The 24907-nt window shown below is 49.4% G+C and overlaps 2 protein-coding genes and 1 long non-coding RNA gene across 8 annotated transcripts in view; 1 reads left to right on the top strand and 2 right to left on the bottom strand.

Annotated features, from left to right (window-relative positions):
- The window catches only part of APMAP (adipocyte plasma membrane associated protein), a 45996-nt gene extending 34071 nt beyond the window's left edge, over nt 1–11925 (top strand). The window contains exons 5-9 of one of the 6 annotated variants that reach the window (XM_032859341.1): nt 296–412; nt 1695–1869; nt 2472–2606; nt 3054–3246; nt 9698–11925. In XM_032859341.1, the coding sequence (XP_032715232.1) occupies nt 296–412; nt 1695–1869; nt 2472–2606; nt 3054–3246; nt 9698–9907 (830 nt within the window). In that variant the 3' untranslated portion in view covers nt 9908–11925. Of the gene's footprint in view, nt 1–295; nt 413–1694; nt 1870–2471; nt 2607–3053; nt 3247–8402; nt 8491–9630 lie in introns of those variants that run through there. The other 5 variants (XM_032859344.1, XM_032859342.1, XM_032859345.1 and 2 more) reach the window with 5 other exon arrangements.
- On the bottom strand, nt 1774–5226 carry LOC116868703. Its single transcript, XR_004382880.1, has 3 exons — nt 5137–5226; nt 4319–4414; nt 1774–1940 (listed from the first exon to the last, which is right to left on the bottom strand). It is a non-coding gene; the product is annotated as an uncharacterized LOC116868703 (long non-coding RNA).
- A 3141-nt stretch (nt 11926–15066) lies between the features above and the next one.
- Nucleotides 15067–24559, bottom strand: CST7 (cystatin F). The gene is made up of 4 exons (XM_032859347.1): nt 24409–24559; nt 17582–17754; nt 16116–16232; nt 15067–15573 (listed from the first exon to the last, which is right to left on the bottom strand). The coding sequence occupies exons 1-4, from the start codon at nt 24476–24478 to the stop codon at nt 15496–15498; spliced, it is 438 nt and encodes a 145-aa protein (XP_032715238.1). The 5' UTR covers nt 24479–24559; the 3' UTR covers nt 15067–15495.
- Nucleotides 24560–24907: the final 348 nt, after the last annotated feature.

The raw sequence follows: 24907 nt of genomic DNA, 5'->3' as shown, positions 1-24907 counted from the left end.
GATGTCCCTGAGGTAAATGTTCAAGTCTCAGGATGCTGATATGAATGCAGTCCTTGGATACCAATTGCTGTTGGTTTGTTCAGATCTATATTCTCAGGTGGTCCCTCTGGATACACCCGACAATGTCATAAATTCTGAGGGGACTGGAATACTGGGGGATAGTTCTGTTTCTAATGCTATATCCTTTTCTGTTCTGAACAGCAGGATGTATATTTAGGAAGGGATGGAATAGGTACTTGGATGCACAGGTACAATCTGGGACCAGCCACTGATTCCTATCCATTTGTTTCCCTAGAAACCCGAGATGATGAGCCTGCTTGTGGGAGGCCCCTGGGCATCCGGGCGGGGCCCAATGGAACCCTTTTTGTGGCTGATGCATATAAGGGACTATTTGAAGTTAATCCCTGGAACCGTATGTAGCAATGCCTTATTTCCTTCTGGGATTATTTCAGATGCTTTAAACAATATGTGCATAAGTGGACTTAATAGAATTTGTTCAGTACAGTCTACTGAGACTCTAATATTTTCTTATTCATTGAATAATCTTGGAAGTACTGCCTACACATATCAGGTATCAAGTAACAATACCCTAATTTCCTGTTTGTGTTTTAGCAAGAGTCTGTTCCACAAAATGTTAGAACTCCTGTCTTTATTTTTCTGTGTCACTGTCTTATCTTCCAGTTTTTCTATCTTTTTAATTGTTCTTCGTCCACTTCCTCCTCCCACTTTTCTCCCTGTATGTGCTTCAGCAGAGGAGTTTGTATGATGCAAGAATTTGTTATTGTGGGGGTGGGGGTGCCTGGGGCTCTGGATAGCCCCCTCTGCCGTTGGCTGGCTATGTGACTGTGCAGGTACCTTAGCCTCTCTGTGCACAGGTTACTCATCCATGAAACAGGGCTAATGGTAGTGCCTGCCTTGTGAGATTGTGTGAGGGTTTAAATGAGATTGTACATTGAGACAGTTTAGCACTCTATAAATGGTTACTCTCCTGTTTTTAAAGTTTACCACTATCACCATTTCTGTATTTAAAACTGGATGAATGGAACATTTTGTATTTCTGTCAAGCAAACTGAAAGATAGTTGCCTTTCACCTAAGATTCTTAATAGATTTTTTAAATGTCATTTGGTCTTTTTTTTTTTTTTAAGATTCTATTTATTTATTTGACAGAGAGAATGACAATAAAAGAGGAACACAAGCAGGGGGAGTGGGAGAGGGAGAAGCAGGCTTCCCATTGAACAAGGAGCCCAGTGTGGGGCTCGATCCCAGGACCCTGGGATCATGACCTGAGCTGAAGCCAGTTGCTTAACCAACTGAGCCACCCAGGTGCCCCAAAAGTCATTTGGTCTTGGTGAAAGGAAGAGGTCCTCATCCTTAGAGGAAGGGTTTTGCTGTTAATGAAGTCATTGTAAAAACATTCATCTCTAAGAGCTGAAAGAAAGGAAAACAGTGTTTTTTACTGGAAGAGGAAATAAATCTACTAGCATATGACATGGAGAAACTCATTTTAGTTTTTCCTTTTAAATCAGGTAGGCTGATTGAGACTTTGAAATTATTGACATACAGGTTCCTAGAATGAAGACAGGTCTTCTCTTCCTCCCTCCTTTCCTTCCTTTTTTCATTATTTTCTTTTTTCTTTCCTATTTTGCCCCTCCCTCTTTCCCTCTCTCTCTTCTTTTCTTTCTTCCTACCTCAGGTGAAGTGAAACTGCTGATCTCCTCTGAGACACCCATTGAGGGGAGGAAAATGTCCTTTGTGAATGATCTTACAATAACTCAGGATGGGAGGAAGATTTATTTTACGGATTCTAGCAGCAAATGGCAAAGACGAGATTACCTGCTTCTGGTTATGGAGGGAACGGATGATGGGCGGTGAGTGTTCATTTCAAGTCTTCTACTCAGTGAGATCATCAGTCAGGCAGGGTGACTTCGGCAGAGTTTATCTGTGGGAGTCATTGGAGTGTTTCTGAGAATAATATTATAGCTTTAGAGATGGGACTTTCATGACTTCTGGAAACAGGTGATGGATGCAAAACAGAACAAGATGTCCTCACTTTCTCTTTGAAAAAATGTAATTAAAACAGGCCAGTCGGTCTGAGCATGTGGTCTAGGCAGTCTGGGTGACACCTCCCAGGCTGGCCTCCATTTCAGGTCATCCCTCCCAAGGGGGACTCCTTTGAGGCTGGAGCCAGGGGGGCCCTCTCTGGTGGTGAGCCAGCTCCCGGCTCAGCCAGATAACTGACTGAGGGGTTCTCTGGAAGAGGATACCTGGGGTCTGCTCTGGATGAGAAGGCCCCCAGGGGCCAGCCTGGAGTCAGGTCTGGGCAGAGGACCACCAGGGAGCCTTGTCACTACAGCATGAGGCGGATCCCCTTCCATAGGCCCTCTGCCTGAGGCTCAGAGGGGAGCAAGGCTCCAAGGTGGCAGGGGCCACAGACTTTCCCACTTGAGCATTTGCTGTTGGTGCTCCACAGCCTACTAGAGTATGACACAGAGACCAAGGAAGTGAAGGTTTTACTGGACCAGTTGCGGTTCCCTAATGGAGTGCAGCTTTCTCCCACAGAGGACTTTGTACTGGTGGCGGAGACGACAATGGCAAGGATAAGAAGGTGTGTGTGGCCCCAGCTGAGCTTTGGGGGTGTGCCAGAGCTCACTGTGGCCCAGCCTGGGTTGCAGGGAGGTGTTGACCTACATGATCGGAGATGGGGCAGGGCACCTTCTCCTTTGTGTGATAGTAGAAGCAGTAAAATTCAGGGGTGCCTTTTCTTTCTCCTCCATCTCAGCCTGCTTGAAACTTGCAGTCTGGGAGAGTCTCAATTTAATGCTGACCACACATCCTGGGTCCCTTTCCCTACTGGGTAGGCCAACTCCTTGCTACTGCTTCTATCTTTCCCTTAGGGTGGTGAGTGCCCCTTTCACCATCTTGTGTCTTCCTTCACAGTGGACACGTTTACAGTTATAAATCAATTGGGACTAAGACCATTTTGGTGTTTGACTAAAAGTTTTCCTTAAATTTGGGGACCACTGCTCACCATTTGCTTGGATGAATTTTTCAGATTCTACCTGTCAGGCTTGATGAAGGGAGGGGCTGATCTGTTCGTGGAGAACCTGCCTGGATTTCCAGACAACATCCGACCTAGCAGCTCCGGAGGGTACTGGGTCGGCATGGCAACCATTCGCTCCAACCCTGGGTTTTCTATGTTGGATTTCTTATCTGAGAGACCCTTTATAAAAAGAATGATTTTTAAGGTAACTATGAAACTGTAATTCCGGAAAACAAAATGAAAATGCATCTAATTACGATCTTTTTTGACCTTTGGAGCTCTAAAAATTCTCATGCTGCTTATAATATTTGGTACTTATAGTGACTTATATTTTAAGTGTGAGTGAGCAGAGGGCCAAAGGGAGGGAGAATGGGAGAGAGAGTCTTAAGCAGACTCCACACCCAGTGTGGAGCCCGCTGCAAGGCTGGATCTCATGCCTCTGAGATGATGAGTGATGACCCAACCTGAAATTGAGAGTCAAGCATTGGATGCTTAACCAGCTAAACCACCCAGGCGCCCCACTTTTAGTGACTTCTTTAAAACACATTTTATGCCTCAGACTGAAATGTAAGTTGAAAGACTTGAACCCTTTGATGTTACCCTTCTGGTTTCCTTGTCTGGGTGTTTTTACCATCATCCTCACCATTCTGTCCTGTCAATCACACCTGCCCCTTTGTGATAGCTGTTTCAGGCCTTCTCCCCCGCTCCAGAGACCCTGCAACTTGCTCTTCAAGTGGGGACCCTGCAGACCACACTCTGTTCCTCCTCAAAGGGTGTCAGGCACACCTTCCTGTAGCCACACATGAAGACACACTTTCCTCAGATCCCATCCCACACTGGTTCCTCCTGCCCTCTGAAGCCTTCCCGTCAGTCATACTACCCCATCCCCAGAGGATCCTGACCTTTGACCTCTTAGCACACCAAACTCTTTTTCATTACAAAAATAATCACCCACCCTCACCAATGGCCACCACAGACCATTTAATGAAGCCTTTCCTCCAGTGACTTCCCTGAAATGACCTCAGTGTAATTCCCTGTGTCTTACACTGTGGATGAGGAACTGGCTAATATTGGCGCTTCCGTCATGCAGAAGTCTTCATTTCCAACAAGCTCCATTTCACAGGCTGAATAGACGTTTGAAACTGAGGTTGGATTTGAATATTGAGTAGATATTAAAATAATGGTAACTTAAGGCCTTGGAAGGTACCAGGCAGCAATTACCGAGTCTGCACAGTGCTGGGCCCTATGCCTGGGCCCTGCTGAGGTGCTGTAGGCACCTGGATGCTGATCTATGGGCTTTAGTTTTGTTGCAAGTTCTGTGGGTATTTTCCTCTTCTTTGCCTCGTTGGCTCCAGAGCCAGCATCTTTTCTCACTGTGAAAAGAAGGCAGGATGGTGAGGTAGGAGGAAAGATAGGTTTTTGTTTTTGTTTTTTGTTTTTTGTTGTTTGTTTTTAAGAACAGGGGTTTTGAAGGCTAGGCCAGTTGTGGGACCTTGGCCAAATGATGTGATCTCTCTGCCTCAATTCCTCTATCTTTCAAGCGGGAGGAGTAACAGCATCATTCTATTTCATTAGGTACTGAAAAAAATGTAATGGGAATATGCATATAATGCCTATAGCTGACTATTGTAGGTGTTCTCTTTCTGTTCCTGTCCATTTTCCCACAGTGAAGCAGTGCTGGTGTGTCTCTCCTCACCCCAGCCCCTGACAGAACACATGCTCCATCAGGGCAGGTGTTCGTCTGTTTCATTCGCTCCTTTGTCCCCAGGACCTAGAACATGACAGGTGCTCAGAAATTACTGTGGCAGTGATGTGTGCTCAGAGAGATGAGGCTATAAGCATGAGAAGGAGCTGGAGTGTTGGCACATGTTCCCAGCACAGGAGAGCTCCACACCTTCCTGAAGCAGATCGAGACCAGTGGGAGAGGACCATAGGCCTTCCGGACATGACAAAGTCTAGATCTTATCCTAACTTTCATTGCAGTCATGGAGGATTTTTGTTTGTTTTTAGTTTTGAGATAGTATCAGACTTAGAAAATTAGCAAGGGGGTACAAAGAATTTCTTTCCCTGAACTATTTGCAAGTAACTTGCTGACCTGATGCCCTGTCATCATCAGGGTTTGGGGAGTTGCCCTGGTGGATTCGACCCAGGCTGAGGTGTGGCCTTCAGTTGCCATGTCTCTTTATTCTCTTTCAATCTGGAACAGCTCCTCAGGCTTGATCTTTTTGAGAATTATAGGTCAGTCATGTTGTAGAATGTTCCTCCGTGTGGGTCATCGGGCATTTCTCATCATTAGACTTAGGTTATATGTCTCTGGCAGGAAGACCACAGAACTTGTGTTCTTAGTATGTCTTGTCTGGAGGCACATGATGTCAGCTTGTCCCATACTGGTGGTGGCAGCATTGGCCATGTGATTCAGTGATGAATGGTGGCTTCTCCACTGTGAAGTCACTCTTTTTCCATTGGTAATTAATAGGTATTTTGTGGGGAGGTACTTTCTAAATAAGTAAACATCAGTGTGATCTCATGGTTGCCTTTATTTTTCAGTGGTTTTTAATCTCTTACTGCCATTATTTATTTTGAGGCTCAGATTGTCTGGCTGTGGCCAGTGGGAGCCCCCTCAGTGTGGCTTTTGACTTTTGCACATGCCCCTACTGTTTTTGGAGTGGTTCCTTGCTTTCTGCACAACACGTTCAGGCTTATCATGCCCCAACTCTGTAATCGACCACTTCTCCATGAGCCCTGGTTCCTTTTACAGGGGATCTGGTGCTACATGTGCTCATGGTTTTTGGTGTGTCACTGCTTCTAGTCCCCCTCAACAGACAAAGCTGGGGAACATATGCATTTGTATTCATACATAGATAAATACATTTAACCCTTGAGCAACACGGGGGCTAGGGGCACTGGGCCCGGAACAGTCAAAAATCTGCATATAACCTTTGACTCCCCAAAGACTATTTTTTTTTAATTTCTTTTCAGCATAACAGTATTCATTGTTTTTTCACCACACCCAGTGCTCCATGCAATCCGTGCCCTCTCTAGTACTCACCACCTGGTTCCCCCAACCTCCCAACCCCCACCCCTTCAAGACCCTCAGATTGTTTTTCAGAGTCCATACTCTCTGATTCACTTCCCCTTCCAATTTTCCTCAACTCCCTTCTCCTCTCCATCTCCCCTTGTCCTCCATGCTATTTGTTATGCTCCACAAATAAGTGAAACATAGGATAATTGACTCTCTCTGCTTAACTTATTTCACTCAGCATAATCTCTTCTAGTCCCGTCCATGTTGCTACAAAAGGTGGGTATTCATCCTTTCTGGTGGAGGTATAATACTCCATAGTGTATATGGACTATATCTTCCTTATCCATTCGTCCGTTGAAGGACATCTTGGTTCTTTCCACAGTTTGGCGACTGTGGCTATTGCTGCTATAAACATTGGGGTACAGATGGCCCTTCTTTTCACTACATCTGTATCTTTGGGGTAAATCCCCAGTAGTGCAATTGCAGGGTCATAGGGAAGCTCTATTTTTACATTCTTGAGGAATCTCCACACTGTTTTCCAAAGTGGCTGCACCAACTTGCATCCCCACCAACAGTGTAAGAGGGTTCCCCTTTCTCCACATCCTCTCCAACACATGTTGTTTCCTGTCTTGCTAATTTTGGCCATTCTAACTGGTGTAAGGTGGTATCTCAATGTGGTTTTAATTTGAATGTCCCTGATGGCTAGTGATGATGAACATTTTTTCATGTGTCTGATAGCCATTTGTATGTCTTCATTAGAGAAGTGTCTGTTCATATCTTCTGCCCATTTTTTTATATGATTGTCTGTTGTGTGTGTGTTGAGTTTGAGGAGTTCTTTATAGATCCTGGATATCAACCTTTTGTCTGTACTGTCATTTGCAAATATCTTCTCCATTCCGTGGGTTGCCTCTTTGTATTGTTGACTGTTTCCTTTGCTGTGCAGAAGCTTTTGATCTTGATGAAGTCCCAAAAGTTCATCTTCGCTTTTGTTTCCTTTGCCTGCCAAAGACTAACTGTTAACAACTACTGTTGATTAGAAGCCTCACCAGTAACAGTTGATAAACATGTAATTTGTAGTTATGTGTGTTTTTATAATAAAGTAAGCTAGAGAAAGAATATTATTAACAAAATAATAAGGGAGAGAAAATACATGTATAGCATTGTATCTATCAAAGAAAATTGCACATAGGTAGACCTGCTATGGTTCAGACTGGTGTTGTTCAAGGTCAGCTGTGTATGTGGTGTACGTGTACATGTTTACACATGTGTTCATTTATTTGTCATCTGTTTATTTAAGTTGAAAACTGTAAGTAATGCTGGTATTTTGGCTTCTGGTCCCATATCACAGGATTCTGGTTTTCTCCACTTCCATAATAGTACTTCTCTTCTGTAATAGTGAAACACCTGGATCCTATTATCCTTCATATCTGTTTGGTCAGATTCCCAGGATGTCACCAGTCTGTGGCCATTTCCCCCATCACACGGCCCCTGCTAGGGCTCTGGCATCCACACCGGGCCTTCTCCCTCCTCCTGGCCATTTGAGGCACCTGCCTTTCCCCTCAAGGGTTCTGATGCTTTTACCAAGCTGTCCCCAGTAAACACCCTCCTCAATCTGCCTGGGCTCTGCCAGCCTGTGCCAGGCCCTGCTTGGGCTCTAATACCCTATTCTGTGCCCCTGCCCACCCCCCAGTGTGGACTCTCTCTCACCCTGCTTGGACTGACTCGTGGTCTGAGCCACTGTGGTTCCAGCCTCTGCACACACCTACCTTGCTGGATGCTACAAGCTGCTCCCTGACTGACTTCTGCAGGAGAGGTGTGATGTAGTATGAGACAGTTTTAAAGAGACAACTGTAGCTGCTTCTTGGGGAGCAGCCTGTAGCATGGCTCCACAGGCTGTGAAGAGCCTGGTGTGGAGGAGGCTGCTGAGCCAGGAAGGGTGGTGGGGCAGGGCCTGGGGTGGGGATGGTATGTACAGAGCACGTGATAATACCCTGTGGTGCCAGGCTTGCAGGGACTGGAGAGAAGGGAGGGCCGGGGTCAGCAGCTGGTGTCTAGGACCCTGTTTCCTTAGACAGGGTGTCTATCAAGTTTGAAGAGCTATTAGCAATTCTGGGTGAAGAAGAGTCAGCCCCAGGGTTTGGAAATCGGGATGGAGATTTGAGAGCTTTCTGGGAAAACAACTTAATCCCAGGAGAGGGGATGACATGCCTTAGGGATAAGATGGAGAGAACAGAGAAGGAGGACCTGGCACTGAAGTGAGGTGGCATTTCAGGGGCCATGGGAAGTCTTATGAAGTATTTTAAGCTATAATCAACTCTGATTGCCCTAAAACTTTCTAGAACACAGTTGATTTATATGGCTGCTTGGACCTTTCCAATGACTAGGAGACATTATTCATTGGACATTTACAGTTGTTTGGCTGTTTACATTAAAAGGTATACATCTGCCTATTAATTTTCACTCACTGGTCTTAGGCAGTAGCATACTGTCATCATTTCCTCCCTGGTGTCCTGCTCTGCCAGAAATTGTGTATCTCACCCTCTGGTTTCTCTGCTTAAAACCCTTCAGTAGTCCCTTGTGGCCCTTGACCTGGCTGAGCCACAGGGCTCCTGGAGGGTGCTCTGCTCCTTGTGGATTGTCGCTACACTGGCTTCAAGCAGAGCTGCCAGGGCCTGGGTGGCAGGGGCACATTCATTTAACCTGTCCAGGTCTTTTCTCCAACATGAACCACTCTCAGATCTCCATCATTTGCACTTTGCACATATGAAATATTTTAAGCCCAGCCAGAGGGCGTGGCATTTATTCTAGCTAGGCTGTGCTGGTTTTAACCTGGCATTCTGGGGTCCATGTCAGCATGGGCTTAGCTTCAGTACTGTGTCTTCCTCGGATGTGAGGAGCCATGAGCCCTTCTCTCGGTTCACCCAGGTCATCTGGAGTGGCACCTGCTTCGGGTCTGGCGGGTACTGTGGTGAGGGCTGTTGGAAGGCTACCATCCTGGTGCCAGGCTAGCCTTGCCTCTGGATGCAGGTGACGGGAGGCTCCTTGGCCTACTGTGCATGGGGGCAGATGTGGAGGAGGTCTGTGGTGTGACAGGGGCAAGGGAGTTGGGTTAGCCTGCCTCTGCTTTATGTAGCTTTCCTCTCATTAGAAGAGCTGGGCCCTTACAGGATGGTGAGGGGATGTGGCATTTGTGAAAAACAAAATTCAGCTGAATACCTGTCAGCTTATTGGCTTTGTTCAGTGACTCATGAGTCAGAGACCATCCAATACAGATAGAAAGCTGGGAGGAGCAGTACAAAATGAAAGACTTTTATAGGCAGGAGGGAGAGGGAGCAAGGAGGTTACACTGGAAAAAAAACCAGGTTGGTTATCACCAGCCTACTTTCCTTTAGGGGATGGCAGGCAGATTACCTCACATCTGGTACTGTTTAGGTGATTCGTGATTGACTGGTTTAAGATTCCATTTCTAGGACAACCCAAACTGTAAATAAGGTAGGTCTCAATTTGGTGACTTGGGGCTGAGCGTAACTGAATCCATTTTGAGCCTGCGGTCTTGTTTTTAGCAGGCTGGATCTGCTCACACCACCCTCTTGGTCAGAAGCTAACCTCTCTTCACACTGTGCTTCCCTCCCAGCTGTTTAGTCAGGAGACTGTGATGAAGTTTGTACCACGGTACAGCCTTGTTCTAGAACTCAGCGACAGCGGGGCCTTCCGGAGAAGCTTGCATGATCCCAACGGGCAAGTGGTTTCCTACATCAGCGAAGTGCACGAGCACGATGGCCACCTATACCTGGGCTCCTTCAGGGCCCCCTTCCTTTGCAGACTCAGCCTCCAGTCTGTTTAGCAGCCTTGACCGTGGCTGTGCCAGGAGTCCTCACACTGGGCACCACCACTGGTCCAGGAGATCCCGTGCACACAGCCCTTTCTTCCTGCACCTGCCAGTCCTTGGACATGGACATTGGAAGTGGACAGTGAGACCCTGTGGATATCTGGGTCCCTGTGGGATACCCCTCACCTGGGTTTCACATTGCAGCTAGAGGGAAGCATAACTTGCCACAGGGAAGATAAATCCATGTTAAACCATTTTCTCTTTAAAAACCTTTCTAAGTACAGTGATTCTCTAGGACTTATAGTAGGCCTCAGGGTTTGGTGGATAGAACAGTAGATGAGATGTCCAGGGATCTTGTTTTCACTACTGCTGTCCTGCCAGCCTAGTACCTTTACTATAAAATGCAGTAATACCTGTCTTTGGGGGTGGGGCACAGGAAGGGCAAGGAGACCTCAGCGCAAAAGTGTGGAGGCTGGTGGGTAGAGCTGTATTCTCTAGAGCCGTATGGGACGTGGGCCCTTGATCCTGTGTGTTCCCTTCTATAGCTCGCCCCCTCCAGCCTACTTCAGTTCAGCCCCACTCTGAACCACAGCGTTTTCAAGACTCCTGAGTCCCCATCAACCATTTAAAGACAAGGACCTGAGTAAGTGGATAGAGGCATGTTGATCCCAGGAGCTCAGAATGGACCTGCTGGACTTTGTGAATAATCTCCCACATCGATGGAATGATCCAGCAGTTGGATACTGCAGGGCAGGATCTAGGGGAGTCCTGTTGACACCCCTTTGTTCTTTACCTATAGACTAGTAGATGAATAGTGCACATTTTAATATCATTTGCTGGAGTGTCACAAGCCCGAAATTGCTATATATCCTGACAGGTATGTACAAACCAGTCCTAATTTTGTCAGGGGGACCTGTATAATAATGATAATTAAATTGATTTTTCTGCTCATTAACCTTTTCTGATGGTGTTGCCTGGGAGTTTCTTCTCTAATATAATTAGGTTGGTGAATGGAGTTTGATTCCATTGCGGGCTGATAGGAGGATCCTTTTGGCCAGGACCTTGCTTAGGGACAAGCTGTCCATCTGGCTTGCTCAGTGTCCCTCACAGGGAAGCTGCCTCCGGCCGTCCCCTCGTGGTGGTGCTTCATTCCGGCAAGTCGATATTACACTGTGTTCCTACTTCCGGCCCACAGAATGGGGCTGATACCTGCTCCTTTCTGTCCTGGCTGTTTGTGAGAATACCTAAGACACTGTGTCTCTGGAATCGTTTTCAGTCACTTGACAAGGAAATATTTTAAATAGGCAATGATGACTGTGGTAAAACCTTTACTGCTTGTGCGGTGTCGCACTGGCTGGCAACAACCCATCTGCTCCCTCTCCCGACCATGGCCCCCATCCCCTGCGCTGGCCTGGCCTCATTGTAGGGGAAAGAGTCAGGATCTGAAGGTTGGCTCCTCTGTTGTGTTTCGTGCTCAGGGATAGCTTTAAGTGCAGCAACAGTGGGACAGAGCCGGAGACCGGCTTCAGTCCAGCCGGTGTGACCCAGAATGTGTTAGGTCAACGACTCAATGTTATTTATGTTACTTTAGGGGAAAGAAAATTGCATATAGATTATGAAATACTTTTGAATGGATGATGGTGCACCCCATATATCAGCTGTATAGGAATAAGGTAAAAAGTGATCATTCTGCCATAAAAAACAATTTAAATGTGTGGAATGTATAAAAGCTGACTTCTTGATTGAGAACAGAGGGCTTTGCTTTTTAAGTCCTTGCTTTTCACCAAGATAAAGAAGCTGGTAAATTGCTTTTCACAGTTTTTAGCAAAAGAGTCTTGATTTTGACTTAGATGTTGATTTTCTGTCTCAACGTGTCACTTCCTGTGTTTTATCTGGTAATTGCCATGCTGAGGTACAAAATATGGCCTCATTAGGTTTAAATATGTGGTATGGTTTTGTTGTAAACTTAAAGCAGATTTGCCCTAATGTGAATTACTAACATGCTTTTAAAATTAAATCAAGTGATTCATTCATTGTGTGCTTCTTTATTATCTACTACAAAACCTCCAGTGGGACTCAGATACTACCTTTAATGGGACAGAAGTCCTATTTTGTGATTTTTATCATCAACATGCATTTGCAGAGTGGTATTTAGTTTATAAAGTGTTTTTGTGAACACTGACACTTTACCGATGGAAAGAGATAATAGTCATTTTATAGGGGGAACTTAGGCTTGGGGGATGGTTGGAGAGGATTTGCCCAGACTCACTGGGCACACTGCTGAGTCAGGACCCATGGTCTGACTTTGAGATCTGCTGGGAAATCTGGGAGATGAGGCAGGATGGTGTTCCTAGGACCCAGCCCAGGGGCTAGATCTTGGCTGCACATCAAAGTCCTCTGGAATTCCCATTCTTCCAGAGTGGCCTAGCATCATCATAGTTTCAAGCTTCACAGGTGGTCCCCATGGCAATGGTGGGGCACTCCTCATTGCCTGGGCCCACCTGTACCCTAGAGAGGGGCTGGGCTGGGCGGACACCTAGAGCAGGCAGAGCTGAATCCTTGAGAATCTCTGTATAGCTAGTGAGGAGATGTTGGGCATGGCCAGGGAAAACTCTAGAACACTCAGGGCAAGACTGTTAGAATTTTGACTGGTTTTGCTCAGTTTTTGAGACCTTGAACAATGAGTATTTTTTCTCTTCGGTCCTAATTCTGGCATGTCTTAGAATCGAGGTACTTTATATTTTCTCAGTGAGAATAACATTGATGATATCACAGCTTCCCTCTGTGTCAGAGTCATTCCCTCTGAGTCAGAGTAAAGCTCTAAGTTTAAAAGAGCAGTTAAAATTGGGTCGGCAATAAGACCAGTTATTAATAAGAACATGCCTGCTACCTATGGTAAGTTACACCATCTCCATGTAGGTGTTCTGTTTCATCTGTTTGAATCCTACCAAATGGCTCTCTGGCCAGTCTGTTCCCAGGTTGGGCTTTGGTGTACTCTGTCTAGAGAGAAGTCTTTCATGGGGTGGGGTGGGGGAGCAGAGTTACATTGCTAGAACAAGCCTCATGCCCATAGGACCTGCTTTGCAGGCAGCTGTAGCAAAACATCTCCAGTAGTGTGGTTGGCAGAAGTGTCTCTGTGGAGGACCAAGGCACGTGAGCTGTTGGCTTCCACAAATCAGAGTAGCCTCACACTGGCTCACTGACTCAGACCCTTTCCTTTTGGTGCCACCATGCCCAGTCTAAGAGTTAATTAAAGTCAAGCATTGTCTTCTGTGAAGTATAGAACATAAAGTATACTGAAGTATAGAACATAAAGCAGATTGGGAATAATAAAACAGCTGACATATTATAGAGTTCAGGTCACCTAGAGTTCAGAACCTAAGGTTCCCATGTAGAGAAAGTTTGCAGAAGCCTGAGATTTGGGGACCTACGGTCAGCTGGCTTCTGCAGGAGCTGGTTTGTCTTAGTTCTTAGACTTCTCTTTATAGGAACAGATTTTGAATACTTGGCCCCAAATGATGTTTTGAAAATTGTGGGCATAGGTTAATGTTGACACCTAAGAATTTTGGGATTCAGATTTGAGGCTACCTTCTCTGTCCCAGAGGGATGGTCAGCCCTGGCTTCTGGCTGGGCAGAGATTGGTGGGGGGGGGGGGTGGTTTCAAATGCAGCTGGGCTCAGAGCAGAGGTCCTATGAGGCTACTCTCCCCCACACCTGTGTGTGCATTCTCATGTCTGACCATGAGGCCATGTGAGGCCAGGTGGGCCCGGAAACCCTGGAGGCCTAAGTAATGATTTTCACGAAAGGCCTGGCCTTCCTGTGCTCTGGACCATATTTAAATGTTAATGAAGACCAACTGGGAGTTCACATGGGTTCCTTCCTTCATTTGCTGCATCATCCTGCCCCTTCAGCTCTGCCCCGAGGCCCATCAGACTCTAAAGCTCCAACACTGGTGTTTCTGCCAACTTGTTTATGTATGCATGAGGTCAGCAGTGCTGGTGAACTCATTTATCTTGATGAAAGGATGGCCTTCAGAATCATCAAATAAATGTCTTGTGGCATAGTTGCCACCACTGTCCCTGAATTAAATGACCACAAGGAGGTGAGCCAGCAAAAATGAATTCGGATTTGGAAATAAAAGCTCTCTCCTCACTGAAGAAAGCCAAAGGGTAATTCATTTTTGGTTGTACATACTGATCAAGTTTACAGCTGCATACTAAATTGTCATACATCTTTAATACAGATTTTGTTTCCTATGAATGACCAAGTCCATATTTTTTAAAGATTTATTTAGAGAGAAAAGAGCAGGGGAGGAAGGGCAGAGGCAGAAGTAGAGGGAGAGACTGATTCTCAAGCAGACTCCTGGCTGAACATGGATTCCTACCTGGGACTCTATCTCACGCCCCTGAGATCATGACCTGAGCTGAAATCAAGAGTTGGAGGCTTAACTAACTGAGCCACCCAGGTACCCCAAGTCTGTGTGTGTGTGTGTATTTTTTTTTTTTTAAGGCAACAGTGTATTGTGTATTTTGTACTAATCTATAGTTTGAAGAGGACTGGAGAGGAAGAAATCCAAAGTGAGAGGCTCTGCATTCCAACCCAGGCCTACTGGAGCAGGCGTGCGGGGGGGCCTATCTTCTCTGAGTGAAGCCCATCTCTGTCTGCAAGCTCCTGGGCATGTGTGTGGCCTGGCCTTGAACTGCTTCATGTCAGCTGGAGCCCTGTATTTGACAAGGACACCAGCACCTACTGCTCCCTCCCCAGCACAGTGTGTCCATCCCTAACACAGGCTCCCCTCTCCTGAGGGGCCATGGGGGGGTGGTCCCAGCACTCTGCCTGCCCAGGTACAGCTGAGCACATCCTGAGCCTCTAAGGCAGTGGAGGGAACTTGGGTGTATGACTCCTGGTCAGAAGAAAGTCCAGCTGGAGCGTCAGTGCCCTCCAAAATGGGGTGCTACTCATTACGCCAGTTCATGATCTGGACACATGCTGGCCTGTTTCTAGCTGTTCTGGTCTTCAGTATATTTTAGCTAGCAGTGAAAGGCTGGAAAAGGCTCCAACAGGCTTTATGGAAATCACTTAGACTCATAAGACCACTCAGTGAGGGGGATCCCTCACACCGCTCACCTTGCCTTCCTGACTTCCTTTAACAGGGAAAAAGCAACAGCTGTTGCTTTGCGATGGTCAGTTCTTTATTCATATTTATTCATAACGTTATTCATGCACAAAAGGTCAAGATGCACAACAGCTGAGTTTGTCCCCCTGCCCAGTGCTGTAACCGTTAATTTGGTCAAAGGGATGGATCTCTGCGCTTTCACTGCTGAATGTGGGACCACCAGGTAATCAGGTGGGAGTGGATGGGAGGGGGCTCACTCAGGGGTCCGTAACCTGAATAATTACCACCAGAGCATCGGTGAAATTAGGGTTAGAAGAAAATGCGAAATACATAATCCCAGTTACTCTGTGCTGAGCCCAGGGGCTCTCCCATTTCTGCTCACTGGTGAGGGACTACTTTGGAAGTTCCGAGGGCCTGTGACAGCCGGGGCGGAGCTGTGACCTAGCGCAGTACAGAGCACAAGTGCAGTGTGGCTGAGAGGCGGAAGTCAGTGACAGTGGAGAACGGACACCTCGAACTTCTGGAGCCAGGGGATGACCCAAACTTCTGAGTAGCAGCTGAAAGTCTGCAACAAAGAAGGGCACGCTGAGACCCCCTGTCGCAGAGGCCACCCTCCCAAAACGCTCCACAGCGGTTAGGTCCCCCGTGCTGCTGCTGTGGGCTGTGCATACACGCCTCTTCCTTACGACGTTCTCCCCCTGCCCTAAGTTTCTATTTTGAGAAATTTCACATCTGCAGAGAAGTTGAGAGGTTTAAGAATATATGCTTTTCACTTTCTTTTGCAAATTAGATTGTCATGTTTGCTCTCTCCTGAATGTGTACGTGTGTATATGATTTCTGAACTGTCTGAAAGCTCCTTTTGTTCTAACCTCTCCGGCCCCAAGCCCAGGGTGTTGATTTCCTGGAGCTGTGCCCCTCAGGATGGGTGGTTGGACGTGCGCTCTTGGGAGCCCTCCCTGTGTTCCCCCGGGTCTGTGGGTACTGCAGGGATGCTGGGAGTGAGATTTGGAAACTTGCAAGCAGAGATGTTTCCCAAAGCCCTGGGGAACGGGTGAGGGCTTGGACGGCAGTGAGTGGGTGTGAGGAGGTGAGACCCCTTCGTTTTACCCTTTTTAAGGTATGGTTGGTCTGGAAGTCACAGTTATCTAGAATAGGGTGCTGGATCTTCTTGCAAGAAGTTCTGCCAATCTTCATGTCAAGCATGTACTTCAGGCCCTTCACGATCTAAGGGGAAAAAGGGTCAGGTGGGTGTTACTCGGTCCAGGACAGAAGGGTGGCTGCTCCTCTACCAGCAGGAGGAGGTATGGAGAGGGGGGAAGGATGCCAACATATGCCCCCTTAAAGGGGCTGAGGGTGTGGAGGCCTGTCTGGGACTCACGAGAGAACTCTGGGAGGGAAGCTGCTGCTTGGACCCAGGCCCCTCTCTGCCTTTGTCGTTCCTGTTCACGATGCCCATTCTCGTCCCCAGAAGAGACTGAGGCTCTAAGTCTGTCCTAGAATATTTCCTTCCTGCCCAGAGCTCTCTGTCAGTGGGGACGGCACCTGTGCCTCACCTCCATGCCCAACACCCACCTGTGGCCAGTGCTGACCCACCCTGAGTGCCCACAGTGGTAGCTTGTTTTTTCCCCCAGTTTGAAAATAAAGCTTTTCCACTTGCATGTGGCAGCAACCTGGTTCATTCTCACTATGCTCTCCCAATAAAGCCTCAGCCCCGCCAAGGCCCAGGTGGAATAAAGTCTTCCCAATGTCACTGAGGGATAACCTCCCACCCACCCCCTCCCACAGGCCCTTGAGCACTGGCGGGCGCACCAAGAACTCGTTCTGTTCCACAGGAGTTGAGAGTCTGGCTCACGAAGATCCCACAGTCCCTGGGGCTGAGTCCCTGGAGCGGTAACACTTTCCGATGGGAAATTGGCTTTTCAAGCCCACCCCACACCAGCTTGCCTTTCTGCCACATGCTTTCTAATCTTAAAGAATTTGTGGTTTTTGAAAAGAAAAAGGATTATAAGAATTTCCAATAATCCTATTACACAGGAGAAACCGTTATCGGTATGCCTAAAAACCGTTGGTGTTAGAGTGGGACCCCTCACCCTCTTTCCCTGGGGTTTGTGTGTGGGGATGGGGCAAGCTCTCTGAGTGACGTGGGCCCATATGGACAATGGCAAGAGGTCCCTTGGAGCTGTGGTGCAGACAACGGGGCGCGGTGGGGCGAGCCAGGGCGGGGGCTCTGATGGGTTAGTGGTTCCTGCAGGCCGGCATTCTGCTTCTCCCTGACTGAGAGCCTTCAGCACGCCCATCTGTGGGGGCCTGTTCCACCCCTGGCCTCCTGGGTTCCACTTCAGATGTACTATGGGCCCCAGCCTGATGGCTCCGCCCAGGAGGAGCTTGTTTTCACAAGAGGCAGCTCAGGGCCTTCTTGCTGTGCCCAGGGTGCCTCTGGCTGCTCATGGACTGTTTGTGGCTGCCACTCTCAAGCCTCCTGGCCTGGGTCTGGGTTCCAGATGGGCATTAGGCAGGTCGGTAAGACAGGAGCCACTGCAGCCTGGCCTCTTAGAGGTGTCCCTGACCCTCACCTGGACCAGGGCTCTGCTGATGTGAGATTCCTTGAACAAGAAGATGTCATTGGTACAGTTGTTGAACCTTTCAGCGCTGTGTCTGGCTGCTTGGAGGACTCCTGGGTCGTGGGGGTTTATTTTTTTGGGAAATCCTGGCTTCCCATCTGGGTTAAGGGTCTGGGAACAAAAATCTGAAATAGAGACGCACAGAACCAGACAAAAGCATTGCTATGACCAGGGTCCTTGGGCCCAGGGTCGCACCTCACACCTTGTTTCTGCCATCTGCTCCCTGTGTGGCCCCTGGTCGTCTACCTACCCCTCAGCCAGCCACCCCACTCCCCACAGTGCATTGTTGTGTGCCCCACAATTGCTCCCTCCTCAGAGCTGAGGACTAAGCATGAGGGGTGGCACCGTGAGGTATGAAATGTAGTCCCAGCCTGCTGTGCCTGCCCACACAGTCTTTTGCGGAACCCAGGGTCGTTGCTAACAAGTGTTAAAGAAACCCTGAATGTGTCTTCAGGTGGCGGAGCCTCCGGATAGGACATAGCCCCAGGGCTTAGAAGAAGGTGCCCAGTTGGCCTTTGAGGACACTGTCATCTGGATCCAGCCCCTCCATTTGTCCCCAACGAGTGGACCATGGAGAAGTGCCCAGAGGTCCGTCCTGCCTTCTCCCGTGTGAGGACATGGCTGCTGTCCTCTCCCTCAGTGATTCTTGTCAGAGTCCACCCAGCATCCAGGCTCTGGGTTAGCCCATGCGGGGGCTGCACCCTGGCACCTGGCTCCTGGCAGCGGCGTAGCACCTGATGCCCTCTCATATGCTGCCTCCTGCCATGCCCATCTGGGTGCAAGTCCAAGGACCGGGTCAGGCCCATGCGACTTTATCCCACACAGCTCCATTGCAGGGCTGGCATGTGGTGGAGGGAGGGATGATTAGCTTTCTTTCATCCTTCCATGCTCTTCCAATATTCTAAGGAGGCCCATACTTGGATAAAAGATGGGATAAGGAACATGAGGGACTTCTACCCCAGCACATGGGTCCCCCAGTGTCTGACAGAACCAGGGACCCCCATATCTGCCCCTCTCCTCTCCACATCTTCTGTCGCAGGCCCCACAGAAGCAGAGCCTGGCCACACCCCAAGGGCCCTCACGGAAAAAGGACCTGACTTCATTCCTCCATCCAGCTCGCTCCGTGGCCCTTCTGGAGCCCTCCTCATCCTGCAGGTACTGGGCATACACAAGCTTATGTTCACTGGAGCCCACGTTCCATAAATACACAGGCACGACAAACATCAGAGCAGCAGGTGAAGCGAGGTGGGAGCCGTGCGGGGGTCTGTCCACAGCACATGTAGGACCAGGCTGTGCCATCTGCCCCAATCTGGGTGGAGGGGCCGAGAGCAAGCTGGGGGCTGGGAAGACAGAGGGGTCTGAGGGCTCAGGGCCCCAGCATGGCTGAAGCAAGGAGGGCTTGTGGGGAAGGGCTGAGAGGAAAGGCTGGGCCCGCCATGGGTGTGTGCTCATTGGGGTTACAAACTTCGGATTTTATTATAAAGAAAACAGGGCTGTAAAAAACCCCACAGGCTCTGTATGGCCACAAGTAAATGGTGGTCTTTTCTGGTTGGTGGCTCATGGTTAATTTAAGTTTCTGTCAATTTCTACAATGGATAACTGATGTCTAAAAATAACAAAAAGTTGGGATGCCTGGGTGGCTTAGTCAGACATGTGACTTCAGCTCAGGTTATGATCTCAGGGTCCTGGGATCGAGTCCGTGTTGGACTCTGCACTCAGTGGGGAACCTGTCCTGGGATCCGGTCCGTGTTGGACTCTGCACTCAGTGGGGAACCTGCTTCTCCCTTTCCCTCTGCCCCTCCTTTGCTTGTGTTTTCTCTCTCTCTGTCAAATAAATAAATAAAATCTTTTAAAAATAACAGTTTGGGGGGAAAATCTAAATAAACTGAGAGGAGGGAGAAGGGAAAGAGGGTTTTTAGATTTGTAAACTGCTTCTCTCTTGGAAGATACTCTCCTAGATTTCCCTGAAATGTTAACATGCCAGAGATGATTCAGAGCTGAGCTGTTTTCATTCATTAATTAAATTTAACAGTGTGAAGTTCAGCAGCTCAATGGCATGACCTCATTTCAGGGGCTCAGTAGCCACATGAGGTCATGGTGGTGGATGCAGAGAGGGACACCGTGTCCTTTCAGAAGACCCCACGGGACTGCACTGCCCTGAGACTTCACTCTGCTTCCCTCTGCTGTGATCTCGGGGACCACCTGTGGCTCAGGCATCTGTGTTCAGTCTGGGGAGACTGTGCTTAGCAGGAGGCAGAGGCACGGAGGCAGCAGGAAGTGGAGACTTGGGGAGTGTGGGTAGTGGCAGTGGTAACCAAGCTTCCGGGATGAGCATATATAAGGTGGAAAGACTGGTGCTGACCTGTACCCACTCCACCCCACCCCACCCCGTCCACTCCTGAGAGACAAGCTCCAGCTCAGACCCGAGACACCCGAGTATATTTGGGTCGTAGAAAATAATGGCAGAAGGCATGAAAGCTCTGGGGGGTGGGAGTCAAGATACCATCTGGTTCCCCGGTGAAGAAATCTCAACTTTAGGGGAGGAAGCTGGCAGCATGAATTCAACAGAGCATGGGAGCTTTAACAAAAGCTGCACTGGGATGTCCCACTGGGGACAAGGAGTCTCCCACCCATGGGGACTGACAGAAGGGGGCTGAGGGAACTACCCCCTACCTTGTATGGGGGGTCAGGTTATGGGGCCAGTGGGCTGGCTGGGCTGGTGAACCGCCTAGCAGGTTGGTGCCTTGTATGCTGTGCACCTGCTATGGGCTCTTGTGTACGTGAGAGCCCTGCTTAATGTGAGAACCAGAACAATTTGGGGGACATCTGGCTGGGTGGTCTGCCCTCCCCCATGTGGGGTGCAGCAGAAGGAGCACTGAGAGTAGGCAGAGAAGACACGAGTCTGTGTGTGTTCTGGGACCCTGGAGGGGGGCATCCCATGGTCAGCACTGCCTGACCAAGTAGGGCCCCACCTGGCAAATGGGTCTCCCCCAGCTGGATTCTTGGGCCCAAAGCTGAAACATCAAGATGAAGCTCATGACTCCTCTGCAAGGCTCCCTAAGCTTTAGCAGCCCCATGTATCCGGCCCTCTGTCCCTGATGAAAACAGCATACCGCCGGTACCTTGCCCAACACAGGGTCATGGCCATCTGCCGGTCCGAGTTCTGTCCACGACCAGTACTGGGATTCTCCTTTGCAAGAATCCAGCCCTCCTAGGACAGTCTTTGCTAAAAGTCTCCAAAGATGGAAACAAGGAAAGCTGCTTGTGTTCTGCTGGCACTACTGAGTGTCAGCAGCTGGGCTGGTCAGGCCGGGTCAGGCCCTGGAACCCGCATTTCCCCAAGCCGCCCCCATGGCTGTGACTCAGGTGGTGGTGCTGGGGGGTGCTTCTGGGCTCTACGCACAGACACCCTAAGTTGTGGGGGGGCAGGCCGAGGGCTGCTTCCTCGGCACCCGTGCTCACGCACCACACGAAGTCCAGTGTGATTTGTACTTTAAACCAAAAGCCATTTGGGCAAACAACAGCAGGCTTCATTTCTGCTCCTCCATTTCTGGCAGAGAAAGAAAGAAGCTACTTTTGCGCAAGGGATGGAACCTCCAGTGTATTCTGGCCGTCAGAGTTTAGGGCTCCCCCTTTCCCTACTGTGGGGATCAACATAGCTTCTATGTTTTGCTTTGTATAAATTGCTTTTTGTGATTATAAGCTTGTCTATTTTGGGTAGGAAATTTGAAAAATACAGAAAAGTATAACAAGAGCAACAAAATGTTATCACTCTTACTATCTCAAATTAAAAGTCAATCTTAGTAACCAGTGTTGTTTTTTTTTAAATAAAATGTATCAAATGTAATTTAGCTTGCATGGAGCAGGATTATAAATGAAGCAAAAGAGTAAGCCTTCGTGGCTCAGTTAAGCATTTGATTCTTAGTTTCAGCTCAGGTCATGATCTCAGGGTCGTGAGATCGAGCCCCAGCTTGGGGCTCCAACTGGGGAGCCAACTTGGGCTCCATGCCAAAGGGGTTCTGTTTGAGATTCTCTCCCTTTCCCTCGGACCCTGCCCCTGCTCACTCTTACATTTTAGGAAAGAAAAAAAAAAATGAAGTGAAAGTAGGTGAGGCTGAACCTCAGATGTGTGTCTTTTTGGAACACATGATGTCAGTTCCTAAGTGATTCGAGAATGTTACAAAAAGTTTAGGGAAAATACTGAAGTAGGTTTATTTTTATCTAACTACATGTTTTCCTAAAATATAGGCTTTAAGTCAGGAAAGCTTCACCAGTGCAGTTGTCTAAAGAAACAATAAAAGCTCAATTTTTAATTAAAAAAGAGTTGAAAGTCAAATCTATTTTTAGGATTCTTCAAGAGAAATCGGCAGGGAAAGGTTTCTCATGGAGAATAAACATCCCAAAGAGGAGCTCTCCCTCAGGGAAGAATGGAGGCCACCAAGAGAGTACTGAGCAGACAGTGACAGTGCAGGCTGGGTGGCCTGGGACTCGGGACAGGGGGTCAGTCCCTTCCCCATGAAAGGGGGCCTGAGCTGTCCTCAGAGATGTGGTATCTGGGGTGTGTGTTGCGCAGCCAAAGTCTGGGGAGCAGGAGAGTTAAAACTGTCCCTCCCTTGTCACCACTCTGCAGGCAGCAGGTGGGTCCCTATTCTACAGGGGAGAGACTGAGGCCCCAGGGGAGTGCAGGGTAGGGTTAAACCAGGCTCAACTAATTATGAAGCCCTGTAATGAGAAGATGAGCCACTGCAAACTTGGCTGGGGGGCAGGGGAGGGGGGCAGAATGTGACATGGCAGCCCTGTGGAGCTTCCCAGGAGAAAGTTATCTCTTAACAGGTTGAGAAAGGACTTTTGGGTTTCAACGGAATATAAAAGTGTTGAGGACACTGATGTGGCAATTTCCTAAGTCCTAAAGGGCTTAGGGAGGGAAGATGCCACAGGGCTCTGCATTTAGGTCAGTGCACTTTAATGTCTGGACATGGGGAGGTCACATGCCCAGAGGACACCAGCATCAGGGGCCCTGTCACCCCCACAAGAAGGCACTGGAATCTGTTCTCCGAGGAGGGAAAGGAAAGGCTGTGGGAGCTGTGGGAGCAGAGTTGGGGTAGGCTGAGTTCCTGTCTCTGTCCAACCACCAGACAGAGGGACCTCCAAGCCCCTCTTTCTGAGGCCCCTGCTGGGGCCCTCATCTGTCAAATGAAGGAAGCACCAGAAGAGATTGCTTCAGAGGGGCGTGGGGGGTGGCGTGGGTAGGCTACTGGTGTGGCAGAGACTCGGAGCAGGGATGTGGACAGGTGGCTGCCAAGCACCCCAGGCCCAGTGAGAATGCCTTCCACGTGCCGGCGCAGTCAGGCCTCTCCAAGGCTCAGGAGTACTGAAGTTCTTTACCCATCTCCTGGGTGATGACCCTGAGGCTTAGGGAGGCTGCAGGTTCCACAGCTACAAGGTTTGGGGAGTCTGTAGTACCCTACTCTCTGCATGTGTGTGTGGGCTCTGGACTTTCCAGCTGGCGCTCAGTGATAGAGAGCAGGTCTGACAGGTGAGGTCTGCTGCTCTGATGAGGCAGGTGGCTCCCTTTTGGGCGTGGACTGGAGAGGGTTTTGTCCAACAGTGAGCCATGGCAGAGGGAGGCCTGCCCGTGAGAGGACACTAACAGTCATCCAGTGCCACTTGTCTTAGAATTCCCCATGCAGTCTTGTTCCCGTCCCTGCTCTGTTCCGTGAAGAAATGGAGGCAAGGGGAAGGAACTTGGCAAAACAGTTGACAATGACCATCAATTATTAAATTGCCATGCAGTTAGGATGGCAGGCTCCACACCTCTCCAGGAGACCCTTCACTAAAGGGTGTGAAGGAGTGTGCTTCTTTGTTCTGACTTGTGCCCTGACTTGTGCCCCTGGGATGGGTACTAAGTTGGGGGGAGGGGCAGAGAAAGACAGTGGTATCCTGAGAAGAGGCCTCAGCACGGGAGCTAAGAATGAAGGTTGGGGAGAAAGAGGAGGTGGGTGTCCTGTCCCTGAGGTCCCCACGTGCAGCACTCATCCAAGACAGTCCAGGGGCCAGAAGCAAGTGTCACCATAAGGGCATGTGATCCCTCCACTAGCCAGGAGGTTAAAGAACATGGGGTGGGGGCCCTCTAAGTCTCCACCAGCAACCACAGCCTATGATTCCAATGAGGGTAGGGCATGGCCTGCTCCTCTGTGCTCTATTGAGGACCCATGCTCACAGGCTATGTAACTTGGGCAAGTAACCTAATCTCCTTGCACCTCAGTTTCTGGAGTACAGCAGCAGTGCCCTCCCTCCCCTTCTCCCCTGTGCTGGCCTGGCAGGAAGTGTCTGATCTGTAGGCTCCGACAGTGGGGCGTGGGCAAGTCACAGGACAGCAGCCAGCAGGCAGGAAGCACAGACATCAGATAGAAACTGCTTAACAACCAAGGGGCATCCCAGAGCTTGGTCCTCCAGGAGGGGCCACAGGGAAGTCTCTCTTGGGTAGACAGTTCTCAGGCCCTGCTGCAGGGTGGGGGGTGACAGAGGATGCTTCTCTTGCCCCTAGGCAGGCCCCAGACCCCCTATCCCTGAACCCCGCAAGGGCAGCTGCTGCCTGGAGGGGAGCCGCCTGCCCCTGCCGCGGAGCAGTCCCCCGGGGCTGGCAAGCCAGCAATGAGCCTTGGAGACCCGGGCAGGAAACTCAGGACGCGTCCCGCGGCCGTCGGACCTGGCCTCCGGGAGCGGCCAGAGCTCCGGAGCCCAGGCATGAAGCGGCCCAGGGAACACCTTGCTCTTACCTCTCAAATGATCCCCGGTGGTGCTCAAGACCAGGCAGCAGAAGGCGAGCAGCACCCCAACGGGCCGCATGGCTGCCTGCGTAGAGGGCAGCGCGCGCTGGGGGAGCTGGGGCCCCTGCCAACGGTAGTGCTAGGGAGCCAAGAGGGGGCCCCGCCCCGCAAACCGCCCCTGGCCGGGATGGGGGCCGCCTGCCTCGGGTGGGGGCGGCGCCGTGAGGGGGGTGGGGTAGGGGGGAGGGGTTGGGTATGGGGGGTGGGGGTGGGCGGTGATGGTTTCTTGCTGAATCATTTTGACCAGAAGCTCCTCACCTGCACATGTCTGGGCTACAAAGTCAACCGCTTCCTTTATAGAGTTTTCAAACAGCGATTATTTGCAAGGGGAGGAGAAAGAGAAATGAGAGCTGTGAGAAAACAAAACCTTTGCGAGTGTCTACCCTTGAAATATGCATGGAAAAGACATCGCATTTAAAAAGCCGCCTGTGTGGCTCAATCAGTTAAG

The sequence above is a fragment of the Lontra canadensis genome, unplaced genomic scaffold (assembly GCF_010015895.1).
Source record: "Lontra canadensis isolate GAN:19392208 unplaced genomic scaffold, GSC_riverotter_1.0 scaffold16, whole genome shotgun sequence".
NCBI classification, from domain to species: Eukaryota; Metazoa; Chordata; class Mammalia; order Carnivora; family Mustelidae; genus Lontra; species Lontra canadensis.
Note: the sequence above shows the minus strand (reverse complement) of the source record. Positions and strands in the feature narration are given on the sequence as shown.

Excerpts from the sequence above, each read along its gene's own strand:
- CST7 (XM_032859347.1), bottom strand. The coding sequence starts at position 24,478 with ATGCGGCCCGTTGGGGTGCTGCTCGCCTTCTGCTGCCTGGTCTTGAGC. Across the intron at positions 17,755-24,408 it reads CACCGGGGATCATTTGAGAG|ATTTTTGTTCCCAGACCCTT; the intron begins GTAAGAGCAAGG and ends TCTCTATTTCAG. Across the intron at positions 15,574-16,115 it reads CCAACCATACCTTAAAAAGG|ACTTTCAGCTGCTACTCAGA; the intron begins GTAAAACGAAGG and ends TCTTTGTTGCAG.